Source organism: Barbus barbus (assembly GCF_936440315.1).
Source record: "Barbus barbus genome assembly, chromosome: 43".
In the NCBI taxonomy this organism is placed as follows: Eukaryota; Metazoa; Chordata; class Actinopteri; order Cypriniformes; family Cyprinidae; genus Barbus; species Barbus barbus.
In genome coordinates this window covers 24,434,279-24,453,899 of record NC_136721.1, presented here as the reverse complement: position 1 = coordinate 24,453,899, position 19,621 = coordinate 24,434,279, and the positions used below count along the sequence as shown (strand labels likewise).

Genomic DNA, 19,621 nt, shown 5'->3' with positions numbered 1-19,621 from the left:
AGTAATGCAGTAATGTACGAGTAATGTAGAAACACAGCACCAGGTCAGTCCTTGAGCGTCTGCTGCAGTGCATTGTGGGTGTGGTGTAGGGTCAGGGCCACACGGCCCGACAGAATTAATGAGGTGATCTGTTAGTGTTCAATGGCGTGTGTTTGAGTGGTGGATTTATCAGTAACTTTTGCAGATTATTTTCCGTCAGCATTGATTCATCACAGACATGCATTCTGACTTGTTAGATGTTCATTTTATTCTCTTAAACAGGCAAAACTGGACTTAAAACCAAACAATAATTTCAAATAAAATGAATATTTTGTGCATGTAATTAGCACAAAAAAAAATATTTTGAACAAAAATGCATGTACTTTTATTGGAAGTCTATTTATTTATGCGTTAAATTCTGACCTTATTTTCATAGCACCAAACAACAACAAGGCTTAGCCAAATTTGTGTTAATTAGAAGTCTATGGAAGCATTTATTTATTTATAATAAATATTTCAATAAATAAATATATTTTAAACAAAAATGCTTTGACAGTATTTGTTTGTTTGTTTGGTTTGCTTGTTTTAAAGTGGCTCATACCATTTTTTTAATTACTGATATGATTTATATATAAAGGTATGTATTTAAATAATTAAAATGATCTTTTATTATTATGTGTTGTTATAAATTACTTATAAATAATAATTTCTATTTATTATTATGAATTCTGGTCTTGTTTTCCTCTAGTGCTGGTTTTCATTTTGATGGATGAATAAGGGCATCTTACAGATGTAATCCCAAAGCATCCACTCATTTAATCATCTAATATTTCTTCTTTATATTCATAATATTCTTGGGTTAGGCATTTTATTGGATCCTGAAGGACTGGATATAAACGGATATAAATGGATCTGACTCTAGAAACCTCATTCAAAATTCCTTAAATAGTTCAGGATCATTTGAGTCCGAGAAGATTCCCAAATATGGTGAAGAATAGCATCCGCTCTTGTTAAAGCAGATTTACCACAGTAAAAACCCTGCTGCTGTTGATTACTCAATGGGGCTGGAGGGGGCGTGGCTCAGGTTCACGGGCGTGGCCTGAGCCACGCCCACACGTGCATAGGTGACTCGGCCAGGTGTGAAAGTCACCGTGCACTTCAGCAAGAACAAACACACCTGAGAGACACGAGAGGACACATATCTGCTTCACACTAAACCTTCACTTGATGCTGCATTTACTCCATAAGCGCTTAAATAGATAGATTATCGATCATCTGCGACGCGACAGTGAGCGTTTATGTGCGACCAGCAGGTCAAAGGTAAAGATCTTTATCATTTCTGATGTTTAATATGAAATGTGAGCTGCTGTTGTTTCAGATTGAACAAGTTTAGTAACTTTTAAAGCGGTTTTGTATAACAGAAGTAAAAAAAAGTCAAATATCAGTAGAAAGTTGCATGACCTGTACTATGGTAATACTAGGCTATATATAGGAAACATGGTATTACCTTGCCTCTATAATGGTTTTAGAATCACACTACTTTGTTTTTTTTTTGTAATGAACTGGGTGAGCTTTGGAAATATAGCCTACTGTGATAATATGTATAATACCGACATGTTTCTTATATATGTGTGTGTATTTTTTTTATATGTGTGTGTGTCGTGCTACAAATAGTTTTAGAATCATACTACATATTTAGCATATTTACAGTACCATTGTGATACTGATACCCCATAATGAGGTTTTTTACTGCTTGTTTTCAAGAGTCAAAAATGGTTATTATGGTATACACGCATGTGCCATAGTAATTTCATCATTTTTGGATCCTTGAACATGTACCATGGTGATTTCATGGTAATCGCCGAAGTGCCTTGTTGTACCATATATAAATACCATGCATATATCAGTCGGATATGAAAGTACCATTGCATTGTCTTCCATTACCATCACTGTACGGTGGTATCAGCGTAGTACTTTATACACGAGAGGTTTAAGGTCATGCATTTGTGTTTGATAATTATTGACTGTTTGTAACTTGAGCTCTTGTAAATGGTTTGTGTGAATTGTCAACATGAGACATCAGACCTGTCAAGCAGCATCTGTGACGGCAATTATTAAAGAACAACATCAAGGTGACAGCGCTCCGCTTTATTTGATGCTCGCAGTGTTTCTAGATCTTGACACTGCATTAATTGTTTCCTGACAGGAGGAATGTGATCCGCCCGAGAGGTGAAAGTGCTTATTACTCTGGTATTTAACAGGACAGATTCCTTCTTTTCACTCGAGAATGGGCCTCGAACCAGCAGAACTAGAAGGAAGTATTGATGTGCTGGGTGTTCACAGACAGACCGAACAATAGCGGCAGGAGCGGCTCTATTGTGGCATGATAATTAGAGAAAACAAGAAAAATGTTGGTCGGCTTTAGTCGGCTGTTTTTGCCCCGGTGACTCACTGTTATTATGTCAGGAATCATTCATATCGATCCGGTTGTATAAAATAGCAGGTTGATCTTTAGAGAATGTGTTTTTGGAGAAGCTTCTAGCTCAGGGTTTGAAAAAAACCAAGCAGGTTTTTTAAAACTTCAGATTTCTTCAGACATTGATGTATTCATGACTTGAGCAGTAATGCGTCATAGTGAGATTTGTTATGCAATGATTTACAGTGTTTGACTCAGTAATGATCTCACCGGTGCATGACAAATCAATATTATTCATGAGTGATTCGTGTGGCTGTGATTACACGACCAGGCAAACGTGTGGACTTTATATGCATCACGATTTTGGATTCCTGGAGCTCAAACTGTAGATAATTGCTAAGGAGTAAGGACATGGGTTCAATTCCCAGGGAATGCATAGATTTTTAGACATATATTAATTTGTGATGTATTTGTTTACAAACCTGCATTCATTTATTGATTGATTGATTGCTTGTAGAAGATATTGAAGGAAAAACAACATGAGGTGCTCTAGCAATGACAAGGTTCCCAGAGAATGAATCTATTTTTAGGTTTGTGATGTGTTTGTTTACAAACCTGCATTCATTTATTGATTGATTGATTGTAGAAGATACTGAAGGAAAAAACTCAAGTGCTTTAGAAACGCTAAGATCATGGGTTCTAATCCCAGGGAATGCATTGTTTTTTTTTCTTTACAAACCTACATTTACTTTGTTTGATTGTCGAAGATATTGAAGGAAAATCATCATGAAGTGCTCTAGAAACGGCAAGGTCATGGGTTCGAGTCACTTTGGATAAAAACAGTTAAATATGCAAATATAACAATCTTACTTGTTAAATCCTTGAAATTAGATTTTCAGACATATATTTTTGACTCATTTTGTTACAAACCGACATTTATTGAAGGAGATATCTACATCAGGCAAAACTTCAATAGGCATATAGGCAAAACATGAAGTGCTGCAGAAACACCAATATCATGGGTTCGATTCCCAGGGAATGCATAGATTTTTAGACATACTCTATATATTTGTGGTGTTTCTTTACAACCTGCATGTAATTATTTGTTCATTTATTTAATGATTCTAGAAGTTATTGAAAGAAAAACATCAAGTAAATGCAAGGTCATGGGTTCGATTCCCAGTGAATTTATTGCTCTTTAGACATATGCATTTGTATTAAATTATTTATTTAAAGAGTCGGACTTGTAACCCAAAGGTTGTGGGTTCGAGTCTCAGGTCCGACAGGAATTGTCGGTGGGGGGAGTGAATAATCAGCGCTCTCTCCTCCTTCAATACCATGTCTGCGTTCTAATATGCATACTATCCGTCCTAAATTCTATGTGATAGTAGTAATTTTCAATACTATTTAGGGCAGATAGGGTGGATAGTATGCGCATTGGGACGCAGGGCATGACTGAGGTGAGACGCTTGAGCAAGGCACCGAACCCCCAACTGCTCCCTGGGCACCGCAGCATTAATGGCTGCCCACTGCTCCGGGTGTATGTTCACTACTGAGTGTACACTTGGATGGGTTAAATGCAGAGCACAAATTCCGAGTATGGGTCACCATACTTGGCCACACATCACTTCATTAACGATAATAGTAGATATAAAAGGATCATAGGTTCGATTCCCAGAAAATGCTTTCATAATATATATATATATACCCTGAATGCAATAAGTCACTTTGGCTAAAAGCCCCTGCCAAATGCATAAATGTAAATTTGATCTTAATTGTGAATATAAATCCTGATCTTAACTGATCCTGATCGAATACTTTTTATTAAATGATTAAAATTAGATTTTTTGTTACAAACCTACATTTATTTACGCATCATACATGAATGCAATTAAATGTAATCACTTTTTTCCTCCATATTATTATTTCAAAACTCTGATGGCTTTATTATTAGTCACATTATTCTATAATGTGTCCAAACTCCTGATTGCCAGTGTATGTTTGAGCTTACAGATCAGTCTTTAATGAAACCTGCTTGTAGAACTTACAATTCAATGCAAAATATCTTGATGTGTGTTGTTGTTGTTGTTTTTACCATGGTAACTGGTTATGTTTGAAGTACGATGTCAATAGAATAGTATATGACATGATTAGTGTCATTTAGTTGATTTCAATAGCATGCATGAAATAATGCCATCGTTGTGTATCTTTAATGAAACCTGCTTGTAGGACTTCAAATCCCTGTGATTCTTACAGCGCTAATGCAGATCAAGCAAAAGTCCAAACTTGCCACATCAGTTTCATGTAGATTCCTTCAGGTGTTTGGACAAGGTTTGTTGTCTTAGTGGAAATCCGTGAGAAAGAGAGCTGATGTCAGATGTGAGGAATATTTTGAGTGATATCAAACACACAGGTTACGAGCGCCACCCTCGAATGCATTCTTTGATAACTTTCATTGTGCATCATGTCAATCGTCTGTTTATTAAACCATCTGTGATGTTGCCATGGCGAACATCAAAAAACCCTGTGACTCATCTGGTGAAAGTGTCCTTGTTACAATGTAACATTCCATTTCCTGCCATCCACAATAGAGCTGCAGGATCAAACCTCCTATTATAAACACATATCCGCCTTATTAGTCAAGCGCTGGTCAATGACATCATAGAGGGTTTTAATAAACGGCATTATTGAGCTGGATCTGTAATAGCGCATCAGGGTCTGACTATCATGCCATTAGTTTTTTTTTGTTTTTTTCTGAATGTGAGGAATGCATTTAACAGGCCTGAGAACATGGAGCTCAAGTATGTTCAGAATGAAGGTGTCACCCGTTGCTTCATATACAAACAAACGCCCAGAATCAAACTTTAGAAATATCTGAGGAGCTTGTCATTCTTCTGAGGGTTTGCATTACACAGCAGCATATCTCAGTGTTGTGCAGGTGCTTGTTTACTTTGGTGTTCTGTAATATTGAAGTGCAGTAAGTTTCTCAGCTCTTTTTGCATTTCTGCATGAGATTTGAAGCAAAATTTGGTTTTCTGTATGTGCTTCCATGCCAATATCGTTTTTTTTTAAGGTGGTAATTGGTTCTAAATTTGAGGTATCATGTCAATTCTTTGGTTTATCATGCGATTAGTATCATTGTTTGTTTATTTTAAAGTACTATAAAATAAAACCATCACTTTATCAGAATTATTTTAGAATCATTGATAAACTATTTGTTACGAACGCTCCTCCCAGGTATACAGGAAACAGGCTTTTAATGAATCGAGGGTTTCAGAATACAAGAAATCAAACATCCCTACAACGTACATAACTTTAAGACATGGAGAAGATTACAGAACTCAAGGCTTTTAAAGAACTGGAAACAAAGGAGCAAACGAGATGATTAATAAACACAGGTGATGCAAATGAACGATGATAATGACTAATAATGAACTAATGAGAAGAACCGGAACAAAACGAAATATGGGCAAACAGGAACGAAACCGTGACACTATTATAGTTTTCATTAATATTTTGAATTAGTTTTTATTTTTATATTTTCTGCTTTTTTAGTAGTTTTAGTAATTTCATGTGCTTTTTTTGTAGTTTTCATTAGTTTTTGTTTTTTTAGTATGTAGTGTTTTTAAAAAATGTATAATTTTTAGTACTTTTTATTTGGTATATCAGGTTAACTAAATAAAAACGAAAAAAAAAAAATTAATATTTTGAATTTTTTTTTTAATTGTAAAGTTTTAGGGTTGAGAAAGGACAGAAAATTTCAGGTTAAGTTTTGCGAACTTTCCAAAAGTTTCTGAAAATTTCCCAAATTTTTCCACAAGTTTCCAAAAAATCCTGGAAAGTTTCTGGAAATTTGCTGGAAAAGTTCCACCTCTTTGCAACCGTAGTTATTTTCATACATCATGTTAGTTAAAATGAGAAATGTTGTCTTGGCATATAGCTGATTATTATTAAAAAATAAAATAACTGCCGTCACAGTTACTTTTTTTTTGTTAGGGTGTAAGTTTGTATATGATTGCTGTGGCTCTTACACTAATTGAGAGCTCAGCGTGTTCCCAGTATTTATTTAGTGTATTTGCTAAATTGGTTGTAATCACAAGGCTGTCTTTGACTGTACTGCAGTGAGAACACCAGGAGCCCGGGGCCTGAGCCGCTGTGTGTTCAGACGCTGGTTAGTGAGGGTGGCGTCTGTCCATGAACTACTTCTGATCTGCTGAATGACCGACAGCGATTCACAGCTCTGCTTCTCTTATTGCAGACACATCAGTTCTTCCCATCTGACTATCACTGTTAAACTCGGTCGGCAAGTTATTGGTGCCAAACGATTATACTGAAATTGGACGCTGGATTTGCTTTTAAACCATTTTCACGGAGGAACTACTAGGAAATTACATGGAATTAGATGTGAAATGAAGTAGAAAGACTGAAATAGTGTTTTCTTGTTAAACATACTCCAATCATTTTATCATGTTTTATTTACAGCTTCAGAACAGCTTTTTTTTACAGTGTAATATAAAATCTTTTTCTTAATGAGTGCTTTTCTCTTATTTTAAAAACAAAACTCACAAAACCTTGAACTACGCATTTACAAGTATTCATTTATAAGTATTTAGCTTTTTTTCAGTATATTTGACAAGTTTTAATATCTTGTGAAGCGTTACAGTAGTTATATTTTAACTTAAAACTTGTAAAACAAGATTAATTTAAATTTTAAAAGCAGTTTGTTTTATTCATTTTGCACAGGTATTATTTTATTACATTTATTTTATTTCATTTTTATTTCTTTTGAGGAAAATGCATGAGATTTTAATCAAAAAATCATTGTGTACAGCAGGATTATTTTTAACTAAAACCATAAAAATGCCATTATTTGAAATTAAATAAATATTAACTGAAATAAAAATAGATTTTTTTTATTGTTAATAATTGATACATTTGTTAATCTTTATATATTTACTTTTATCTACCGGGAAAATAACCGTATTATTATGAATGATGCGTTTGAATAATATTTGTATGTTTATTTGAAACCTTATATTTGACTCATTTTAATCATAGTTTGTCTGTGGCACAGTTATTAAGAGCTGGATTTTGGAGTGTTTATCATTGTAAGAATAAGCAGTGAGCTGTTTGCACACTAAGTAAATCTCATATGTCTCAATATCGAGTCACAGTGTGAAACATCATCAGAAACGCGTGTGTGTTAAGGACAGGATCGATGCGATATTGTCAGTTCCTTGTTTGTGTCAGTGAGTTGCCTTTGGCTGTTCCGTGTGTAATAATGGTTTTTGATATTAAGGGCCACACCTCGTTTGCAGGATTGACAGCAGGACTTCAGATGCATGCATGCTGGTTTTGAGCTGTCAGTCGTCTGTCAGAGCCTCCTTGTTTCTCTCTCTCGCATTTCATTACGGTCTTATTTGCATGTGAAGTCGGTTGCCTGGTATTTTTCCGCCTCCCTGAAGGATCGCCGCTCGTCTCGCAAACCCAAAACTTGGCAACCGCCCAATATTTGGTCACCAATTATTTTTTCTTGATTGGGCTTCTGTCTCCGGCACAATTAAGCTCCACATCAGGGCTAATTGGGATGGAGTTTGTTGGGTTGTTTTTGAAACTCCAAATAAGTAAACTTTGGCTGAGGAGTGGATGCATATCGCCCCCTGTCTGCTGCTCTGAGATCATCCCGGGTTCGGCTTCGGATCAGAACATGCTAAAGATCCAGCAGAGCAAATAACGTTTATAGAAGAGGGATTCGTTACTACATGTTAACGACATTCTTATTATATTATGTTTATTATTATTTTAAAGTTCTGGTAATTTGGTTGTTTTTGTCTTTTTTTTTAAAATATGAAAGATTTTTCAAAATTTTAAATAAAACAAATGTACTTTTAGGTTTATTGATTTTTAGCTCTTCAACAAACAACGAGAAATGTTGTCTTGACCGCTATATGAAATAATATTAAAAAAGTATTAAAATTTGTCAAATGTTTTCAGAAATTCTTTAATAAATTACATTTTTATATTTTCTAATATTTTTATATTTTCTATTATTTGTTTTAGTAATTTTGTTGTCATCTTTTTATTAGTTTATTTTAGTTTACACTGTAAAGAAGTTTTTTGAAATTGTAACAAAAAGTAAAAATTAGTAAAACAAAATTAATTATTGGTGTGCATTTTAAAAGAAAATACTCTTTCAGTCTTTCTATTTCAAAATTTCATATATAATGCAATTAAATTCTTACTGTTTTTTTTAATTACTTGTGAAATTTACTAGAAATTTCTGAGTAAAAATTTATTTTATATGGCATTTTTTACAATTATTTTTTTATATATATATATATGCATACATTTATATTCTTGCATATTATTTTCAAATGTTTTTGTTATGGTTAGTCAACGACAATAACTCCTTGTTGATGCAATTTCTTTCATTCCTCATCGTAAATCTTGAATATGCATTGCATGAGTGTTATTTTGAGAAGTCTGTCTGCAGTCTAGATATCTGATTTGGTTCTCGTCTGTGTGTTTTTGTGTGTGTCTCTCTCTTTGTGTGTGTTTTGCTTGAATTATGACTTGTCAGTCGTATTAATCTGTTGTTTCATCACAGTCAGACTTATTCATAAAAGCATAAAGAATGTGAAAACTTAAAGCAGTTTGTCAGCAGATCGTCCGTCTTCTATAGAAACTATAAATACATCTAAATCCAGTCCATTATCAGCCGTCTGGACAGAAGCACCTGCTGCATTATGGATTATTTAATAATAATCATCTTCACGTTCACATGGATGTTTTTTAGCGGCTGAACTGCATCTGCGTGAACTCTTCTCTCTATAATCACTGCTCTATTGTTGGGCCGGTTTCACAAGGCTGTAATGGAGGATAAGTGGCAGAGATGCAGATCGGCGTGTGTTTGTCAAGCTCTTGAGATCGTCAACAAAAGGCCTTCCAGCTGTGCTGCTGATATTCCCATTGTAACACCTGACATCCGGCCAAATCCTGCGACTTTCCCAATCCGCCTGCCAACTTCGCCTTTTAATAGAGGGAAATAAGTAGGTGCGATCGCTCGAACAAGCCTCAAAATACCGACTCAATCTGCTGCTGGAAAAGCAGCTGAAGCTCCATTCGGATACTAATTGGGTTTAGTTGCTTTGTGGGGATGTTTGGTCATTAGTTGTGATGGATAGAGATGGTCAACCAACAACTTGACTGTTCGATTAGTGAGGTAATAATAAAACTGTGTTAAGTAATAGTAGTAATCATCATCATCGTCATCATCGTAATTTTTGAACAATTAAATGAAATAATAAAAAAAAAGTTTTATGAATAATAATAATAATAATAATAATAAATAATTGTATTAATGCATTTGTTAATATTTACTTTACCTTTTAACTGAAAAAAATAATTAAAAAAAATATTAAAAATAATTTTAATGTTTTTTGTCAAATCTTTAACTGCAAAAATGCAATTACTTCTAATACCAATACATTTTTAGTCATATTTGTATTTTTACAAACCTTTACATGAAAAATACATATTATTAGTAGTAGTAGTAGTAGTATTGTCATAATAATAATAATAATAATAATAATAACAATATTGTTTTTATTAATATTTGTATATTTATTTTCAATTGAACCTTTAACAGAAAAAAATACTAAAATAATTGTTACTTTTTTTATTATTATGATTATTATAGTAGTAGTGGTATTTATTTTCAGTCAAACCTTTAACTGGAAAAATGCTAAAATAATTGTAATATTCATTATTATTGTTACATTTTATTATTATTTATATATTTATTTTTTATCAAATATTTAACTTTTTTATTTTAATTTTTTTTATAATTCTATATTTTTTATGTTTTTCAGCATTTTGCACCTAGGTTTTTGAAAATGTTGTTTTTCACATCCCTAGCCTTGAACTAGAATACCAGCCGATTTGAACTTGTAAACCATTGTGATCCATCTGGTTAGAGCTGGTAGACCGTGAGCTGGTCTCATGTGAAATGCTCTTATCTGCATTCCTGCTCTATCAGTGCTGAACTTTTCCTCTCTCAGTCCTGTTGTTGTGTAACTCTGAGCGTTCAGATGAAGGAAGGTCATCGAGCAACGGCGTCCGCTGTCTCCTAGCAACGGGAATCTGGGAGTGCTTGGAATTTGTCCAGGAGGGACTTATTTAGCAGAATTCCAATGGAATGAGTCACTTTGTCACAGCAACAGGTGAATGAGATAATGATTGACCGGCAGCCAGTCGGATGCGTTATTTCCAGGAGGTGCTTTAAGTGTCACCGGGTTCATGATTTCAGGCTTTAGCTTGTCAGACTCACACCTGCAGGCCTTTCATTTGCTGACTAACAGATCCTCTGTAGACAGCATCATCTCCCATCATTACATGATTAAAAATGTTTTTATGTAGGCGGCTCACTAAGTTCTAGTTCGCTTTATTGTTATTTTAAAGCTGTTTAATTGACCAGAGCTCCACAAGACACCAGCTGCTCTCAGGAAAAGACTTTAACCCTGATATTTAACCTCGGGGGTAGTGCACTAGATGGAAACGCTCACGGTCTGAAGGTCAAAGGTCACTGACAAAACATCCACCACCTTTGTTTCCGTCCGTTGCACCACCTGACTAATCCATCACAGACATTTATTTTATTTTTGTATTTAATATTGAATTTTATTTGTTATTTTTTAAATATTTTGTTTTTTATTCATTTATATATTTCATTATTTTTGTGTTCACAGCACCACTTAACCAATCACAAGAAAAGTTGTATTTTATTTTATTTATTTTTATATATTTAATATTTTATCATCTTTGCACGACCTGACCAATCAGAGATGCATTTATATAATTTTGATCACTTCAATTTTAATTTACTTTATAATTAAAAATGTTTTTGTTTATTTTATTTGATTATTTTGTTTAATTTTATTCATTTATTTTTATGTATTAAACGATGCTGTCACGGTCAGATCAGGTTTTGCAGGTTGAAAAGTCCCCTATACATATATATAACAATAGAACAGAAGGACAGTTGGTTATTGAGCATCAGAATGCATTTATCAGTGTTCGGTTGGTAATAATAAACTAGGTTTCTTTTATCTTAAATCCTGTTTGACCTGACGCTGAGATTACTGTATATTGCACCACCTTTTCGAGGAATTGTGTGGGACTGGGGTGTATTTGGCATCAGAGGAAGATCAGGATTGAAGCTGTGTGTGTTTTGTAACCGTGAGCCCTTCACCTCTTTACTGAGCGATATTTAAAACAGCCGCACCCAAACACACACACACACGCCCTGCGGGAGAAAGAGAGTGTGTGTGTGTGTCTGGCTGACGGCTTGCTTGAGTTGAACGTCCCACCCGCACACGCCCTGTTCCCAGCATGCCTTTCACCTACATGCCACAGGACGCTGTCACACAGAACTTTGTACATGTTTTCATCTGTTGGACGAGTGACGTAACAGACAAACCACGACCGACTGCGACAGATGAGATTTCACATGACTGCAGCAGAAAATGAAGGATTTCTCCCCAAAATAAAATAAAGAAGCCTATTTTACAAACCATGACAATTACAAACCAGTTTGACAGGACGCGTCCTCTCTTTTAATAATAAACAGCAGGCTTTAATGTGTCACAGGCATGAATTGCTGTATCAGGGGGAGGGTCCTCATCCTTCTAGAGAACATTTGATTGGACGGAAATGTCTGTCTGTCTGTCATCACTAACAAAGCTTAGTGACTAACCTAGAACATGCTACACCAACATTTTAAAAGCATGCTAATTGTTAGCAACATACTAAAACCTATACAAAATGTCAAAACAAAGATGTTAGCAACTTGTAAAACCAGCTGAAAACATGCTAGCAACGTGTTAGATCATGGTAACAATGTGTTCTAATATTTAACCATTGATGATAGCCATTTGACATTACAGTACAAATGAGAGCAATCCATTTTAACATTTATTAGACTTGAAAAAAACATGAATGTGACACGGATCTGACATGCATAGTGTTTTTTCACAACCTTTTATATATAATTGCTCTTTAATATGAAATGATATGCAGTCAGTGTGCCGGCGTATGTGTGTGTGCAATGGAAGAGCATGTGTTACAAGCAGAGTATAACGGCAGACGGGAGAGGAAAATGAGTTTTTACTGACATATGGCCTGAAGGAGGTGTAACTCCAATGGTTTCAGTTTCACTTTAAATATATTTGTTTATAGGTTTTGCATTTATAATAGCCTAAGTGCTACTAATGTTTCTAATGTTCGGAACTTTTTATTTACCGATATTGTACATTATTTATTAATGTATTAATGGCATGCATCATGCAACATACATATGTGACTCATGTTTCCCCCCCCCTCTCAACAATGCAATTTTGGCCCTGTGTGACGTTTTTTCTTTTTTTTTCTTTTTTTTATACAGTAATTTACTTTATTGAATTCTAATAAATGAATGCATTAAGACTGAACGGTGTAATTTCAGCAGTTTTTTAAATTTCAGTTAACTTTTATTTTATTTCCAGTAAAACTATTTTTTTTATGGTTTTAGTTCAGTATAACAACCCTGGTTGACCGTGCATTAACTCCAGTAAACCTGTCTTGAAAATGCTGAGACTGACTTAATTTAGATTAATAAGTGTTGTTCATTGCTAATTCATGCAAACCTTATAATAAAGTGTTACCGTTCTTCTTTCTACTGCATATGAATTAATCACTGATGATGAAGTTAGTAAGGACAATTTGGTGTCAGATGAGATTCGTTGTCGATTTTAAAGTTAGTCTGTTGTCATTCTAATGAGTTCTCATTTGCATAGCAAGATAAACCTGTGAAAAGAGCTAATCAGGTGACAATTCATCAGATACCGCTAGAAGTCTTTTACATTCCCATCCACACACACTCTCCTATTGTGTGATCAGTCAAGCAGAGAAACACACACACACACACGCAGGACGTCCCGTTGTGAGGGTCACACACAGCAACCAACCCAAACACTGCTGCCGTGTGAAAACACACAAGTTTCTCTCTCTGCATCTGCGTGTGTAACTACAGTAAGTCAGTTCTTCTGTCTTATGAATGTGCTGCAATAATTCACGTTTTGTTTGCACACGTTCCCATGATTCTCATCATGGTATCGCTGTTTGTTGCTCCAGTTTGCATTATGTGGGATATCTGCTGGATTACTGTGGATTTCGAGGGGTTTTTATGCAATAAGCAGACTGATGATGATGATCATGTCATGGCCATTTCTCTGCTTTCCCACAGTGCACTGGATCGGCCGTGGTGTGTCCCCGTCTCTTAAATAAATGTGCTTGTTTTGCATTTTTAATCCAGTTTAATTCTGCAATCATGAGTCAAGGATAAGCTATAAAAAATCACACATGATGTCATGTTTGGGTCATTTACAGTGTCAATTAACATTTATGAAAATATGCAAATCAGTTTGGTAACCGTTTGGAATGTGCATTGCATCGTGACATGCAGTATCACTCAGAGATGTAAAAGGTCATGCATGCTGAAATGTCACATGCAAATACATTTTGCATGCTACAGAAATACTGTAGTTGATATGGTAAAAAGAAATAGAATAAAAAGTACAATTCAAAAATCATTTGCAAACCAAAAGATTAATGTGCACCAATTTTTGCATTTTACTTTTTATTTTAATTGATCTTTTTTCAATTGATTTTTATTTTTCAGTTAAATTTAAATTATTTTATTTTTATTTGACTTCACTTTCTCATTTATTTTTGCAATTTTTCTATATTAATTTCCGTTATCTTTTTTTCTCTCTGTCCTATATTTAGTATGGTTTATGTATTTTGTTTTTTATTCTTTATTTTAATTTTATATATTTATTTCTTCCAATCTACTTTTTTATTAAACTGAGTTTATTTTATCTTTTCTTCTTTTATTTTTTAAATCTAATTTATTTTCTTTTTATTTAGTTTAGTTTAATTTTGTACAATTTATTATTATTTTGTATTTCTGTTTTTTTTTTTTTATATTTATAAAAAAAAAAAAAATCAGGAATATATCCTATATATAAAATGTTTCACATGCACCAGGACTTTTCTAAATGTCATGCATTAATGAATATGTGCACGTCTCACATCAGCGGATGCTCCTCGTGTGTGTGAATGCTGTTCAGATGGAGATGTGTTGTGATTGAAGGAGCAGATCAGACAGATTGAAGTCTTCTGTCTGTGTTTTTCCCATCTGGGACTGAAAATCTCCCAGCAGCTCTGAGGTCCAGCGCCGTCTGAGTCCATTAGTCATCTGTGTGTTATAGTGACACTTCATCAGTTTAAGATCATCATTTATATGTGTGTGTGTTTGTGTTTCAACAGTGTGTTTCTGAAGAGGACAGAGAGACTTCAAGGAGACTTGAGAAACTGATTAACAAGAGTAACAGCAGAAGAACTGAAGGAGAAACGCCAAGTGATCCAACAGTGAGTACAAACACACGCAGACTTGCACTAAAACATCTTTGACTAACTTTAAAAATATTAATATTTATGAAAATATGTATATGAGTTTCATGACTACTGAAATGTACATGAGGAAATAATGATGTAATGTTATAATGTTTGGTAATGAGACACACAGGACTTGCATTACATGTAATTAGCATAATTGTGCAAACATCAGAGACGAATATTAGATATTGCATCAGGATGCATGTGTCGAGGAATTTAAGTGACAAATCAGACTGATCCCAGCATGCTTTGCTGCACAGCAACAAGACATCTGACGCAATAAAGTGTGTGTGCACGAGAGTGTGTGTTTTTCTGATCTCTATGTAAACACACATCATGTGCTTTTTCTTTCTCTTTTCTTTTAATTTTGTACATTTTTCTTTCTTCCTTTCAGATAAATTGAATAATTTAATTTTTTAAATTATTGAATAATTTAATTTAAATTTAATAATTTAGCATTTTTTGTTTTTTAATCTCTTTTAATTAAATTAGTTAACTAAATAATAATTTACATTTTATTTTTAGTTTACATTCAATTTTTTAAACGTTTTAATTTTTCTTTTTTCTTTTTTAAATTGTTTATTTTTCTATTTTCTCCTTCTCTTTTTATATTTATATATCTTTTTTTTTTTTTTCTAAGTCTATTTTTATTTTTATTCTTTGCTTTAATGTTTTTATTTGTCTTTTTATTCTATTTTTAATTTTTCTTTGTTCCTTCTCTCATTCCTCTGTAATCCTTCATTCCAGCAGCTGAGTTAACTCTTTAAGCGGAGGCTGATTTGCATATTAACCCTGTTAGAGGTTGTTTGTTGTCTTTGTTGAGTTGATGGCATCAGTCAGTAAATCCTCGTTTCTCCTCTTCAGTCTCAGAATCAAGTCTTAGCACATCTCCATACTCCAGGTCTGCTCCTGTGAGGCGGGTCTTCCTGCTCTTTCCAGTAAATCTGCTGCTGTTGGAGAAACGTCTCGCTCACCAGGTCGGGTCTCTTTGTGACGTCGCGCTGGGTTTTGTTCCCATATAATAATTTATTGCACCGACAAAATTAGTCTGGTCCGTCGTTCAGAACTCAAGTCGATGCTTGTCTTCTGAAGTTCACGCTTGTGAAACAAAAGCCTGCTTTCCCTGGAAGAATCAAACCCACAATCCATGTAATCCCGTATTACAGCCTTTATGATTTCTGTGCCTTTATTTGATGACAAAGTGCTTTAATCCGAACTGAAAGCACCTGTTTTTGTACATCAATCCTTTGCATTGTTCCTCGCAAAGAAATTGAAATAGTAACTAAACCATTAAATCAGCAACAATAAAAAAACAAGTCATATTCAAACAAAACATAGATTTCATCTAAAAATGCTCGATACCATTTCTTTCTTTCTCTTTTATTTTTAACCTATTTTTATTCATTTGTTTTTTCATTTATATTCATTTGTATGCATTTTTATTCTTTGTTCTTTTTTATTTTAATTAGTTTTTCTTTATCTCTTCTTTCTTTTTTTTACTTGTTTTAATTTTGGTCTATTTCTTTGTTTTTAATTTGTTTATTTTTTATCTTTTCTTTGAATTTATTTTCTAATGTTTCTTTCTTTTTTTAATTAATTTGTAATTTCTTTCTTTCAATCCATTTTTTATTTAAATTTTAAATATTTTTTCTTATATCTTTTTGTTTTATCGATTGAGTTTTTGCAGGAGCTCTTGAAGTGTCCGTCTTGCATGCAGCAAGATTTATGTGCTTTCAAATCTAAATCAGATCAGATCTCTTTGTCACACATCGTGTACTCAAGCATACCGATGGGGAAATTATTAGGTACTCTGTGCCATGGCAGGACAAGCAACAAGGTTTTTGGGCTCATACCAATATGTCACTCATGTTTTCATAATTAATCACATGGAGTTGTTAGTCTGGTTTTGCAGATTCTTCCCGTATTTAACTTCTTGATCATCTTTTGTTCTTCTGTCTTCCTGAAGTTTTTTGCATTTGTTTGTTTGTCGGCTCAGTGTTTTTTTATTTCCTGAAGCGTCCGTGTTTATTTCTGTCCTGTTTGTCTTTTGTCCCTGGAAGGAAACAATCGTCAGATCTCACCTCATAAATTATCGTGGATGTGATTGGAAAAGACCGATGCATTCGCACCTGTTTCAGACGGAGCGTCTCATTATCATCCTCATCTGTCACTCACGCCGCGTCTGATTGCTCCAAAGAAACTCGGCGTGAAATCAGGAAGCCACAGCGCTAGTGCTGCTAGTTAACTCAATCATAACTAGTACAAGTGCTGATGAAACAAGCTAAAACACTCAGAACACCCTAACAACTGCATAGCAACAAACTGAAATACTTCCTAGCAACAACATAGCAACAGCCTAAAACACTGCAAATGCCCAGACGTCCTAGCAACTGCATAGCACACCAAAACACTCACAACACCCTTGTAACTGCATAGCAACAGCCTAAAACACTCACAGCACCCTAGCTACTGCATAGCAACAACCTAAAACACTCACAGCACCCTAGCTACTGCATAGCAACAACCTAAAACACTCACAGCACCCTAGCTACTGCATAGCAACAACCTAAAACACTCACAGCACCCTAGCTACTGCATAGCAACAGCCTAAAACAATCACAGCACCCTAGCTACTGCATAGCAACAACCTAAAACACTCACAGCACCCTAGCTACTGCATAGCAACAGCCTAAAACAATCACAGCACCCTAGCTACTGCATAGAAACAGCATAAAACGCTCAGAACACCCTAACAACTGCAAATTAACAGCGTAAAACACTCAGAACACCCTAATGACTGAATATCAATGGTCTAAAAACAGACATCCTAGCAACAGCCTATAACGGTCAGAATATCTTAGAAACTGCATAGCAACAAACTAAAACAATCAGAACACTCTAGAAACTGCATAACCACAGCCTGAAACACTCAGAACATCCTAGAAACGGCATAGCAACAACTTAGCAGTGTAGCAGCGACAGCCCAAATCACTAACCTAACCTTTATACCTAAAACACTCCAAATACATTAGCAACAGCCTAAACGGTCTCTAGTAAGGAAAAGTGAATTCTCTCTCTCGTCCGTCTCTGCGTTTGCGGAGGTCACTCTAACCGTCTGGGGACTGCTGACTCTCTCCGGAGTCATCGAGGGGAAAACTGACAGATTCATCACATTCAGTCCGATTATACACACATGACCTTATGCTGTAGTGTCTGAATGCTGCTTTTCAGTGCAGAAGCTGCAGGCTCTTTTATCTGATACTTTCCCTTTTTGCTTGTTTTCTGTTTTGTTTTATAGGGTATCACAGTTTTTTTTTTTTTTTTTTTTTACCATGGTTAAATTTGACTGTTGCATCATTCTCATGTGTTTCACTCTGTATATTAATGATCAGTATAGGAGATGCATCCTTTCACTTTATCCTTGATTCGTAATGTTCTATTGATCATTTATTTATTTCATTGCATTTTTTAGGGACTTAGGTACCATTTGGTATGTTTTCAGAGCTTCAGAAGAGATTCTGAAGCACTTCTTTCACATTTTCCTCTGAATCACTGAACGCGATCGGTTCTTGTGCTTTGAGACGTGATGGTCACTTCATAGGGCACACTTCATGGTGCTTTACTGCATCTCCCTCTACTGGAGAAACCACAGACTTCAAGCAGGACTCGTCGTTTGAGTAATGATTTTGCAGAAATCTATTTGTTTTTTTCCTTCTCTCTCCCAGGATGCATATTCAGTGAACTATAATGAGAATTTGGGTGAAATTAATTGTGCTTAATTGTCAAGTCTCATTGTAATTTTTTTTTGTTTGTTTGTTTTTGAAAGAATTATGCCCCAATTCACAATTATTAAATAAGAAAGAAGTAAAATAAGTATAAAAATAGAAAATAGCTAAATAAGTAACCTGTGGCTCCTACACTGAAGTAAGTTTGGTGTAGAGTCATTTCTGATTCTGAAATTGCTAGTAAATTTCAGAAAGTAACACATTGCATTAAATTTCAAAAATAGGAGACTGAAAACTCAAATAGCATTTCATTAAATGCATTTATATAAAGATTAACAGTAAAATATAATAATGTATGTTTTCGATTTATATTACAAATTTTATGTGCATACAAATATATAAAGTATTTGTTTATATATCTTAATATTTATATAACAGTATAAATATAATCTAATAATCTTTATTTTATTTATTTTAACATCCTATTTAATGTGTTTTTTTTTTATAATTAGTATTTTATTGAGTTTTTGAACATCACTGATACATTGTAGTCAACATTATAGTCAACTTTACAGTTTAAATCTTAACATGTATCCCATAGTAATGTCTAATAAAATAAAATAGTCAACAATAATCAAAAGCAACGAAAAAAGGAAAAATAATTTTTTTTTTTTTTTTTAATGAAAACTAATAATAGAAATTGAATGTGTTTTAATGTGTTTGTTTCACAGGTTACAACAGGATTTGATTTGTTGATTTATGCCTCAGTCGGTTTATTTTATTCTCCGTCGTCTCTTTCTCTGTATTTCAGTTGCTGTTAGAGAAACGAGAGCTGGTGAAGTGCATTGTGGGAGTGTAAAGACGGTGTTTTTGATTGAGTTTGCTGGGAAAAACTGAGCCGACCACGTAACAAACTGACCAACGGGATGCCAGGAATGAGTGCGCAGGAAACCAGCACGGTAAATACAAACACACATATATATATATATATATATATATATATATA

General features: G+C 34.3%; 2 protein-coding genes across 4 annotated transcripts in view; one reads left to right on the top strand and one right to left on the bottom strand.

The window, feature by feature from the left end:
• Positions 1–19,621, bottom strand: part of LOC306861931 (uncharacterized protein) — a 1,169,885-nt gene that overhangs the window by 953,971 nt on the left and 196,293 nt on the right. The gene's annotated exons all lie outside the window — the stretch shown is intronic.
• LOC306861925 (uncharacterized protein) overlaps positions 1,008–19,621 on the top strand; it is a 39,869-nt gene continuing 21,255 nt past the window's right edge. The window contains exons 1-3 of one of the 3 annotated variants that reach the window (XM_079404412.1): positions 1,008–1,299; positions 14,762–14,863; positions 19,427–19,574. In XM_079404412.1, coding sequence (XP_079260538.1) covers positions 19,542–19,574 — 33 coding nt within the window. In that variant the 5' untranslated portion in view covers positions 1,008–1,299; positions 14,762–14,863; positions 19,427–19,541. The remainder of the gene's footprint in view (positions 1,300–14,761; positions 14,864–19,426; positions 19,575–19,621) is intronic. The other 2 variants (XM_079404413.1, XM_079404414.1) reach the window with 2 other exon arrangements.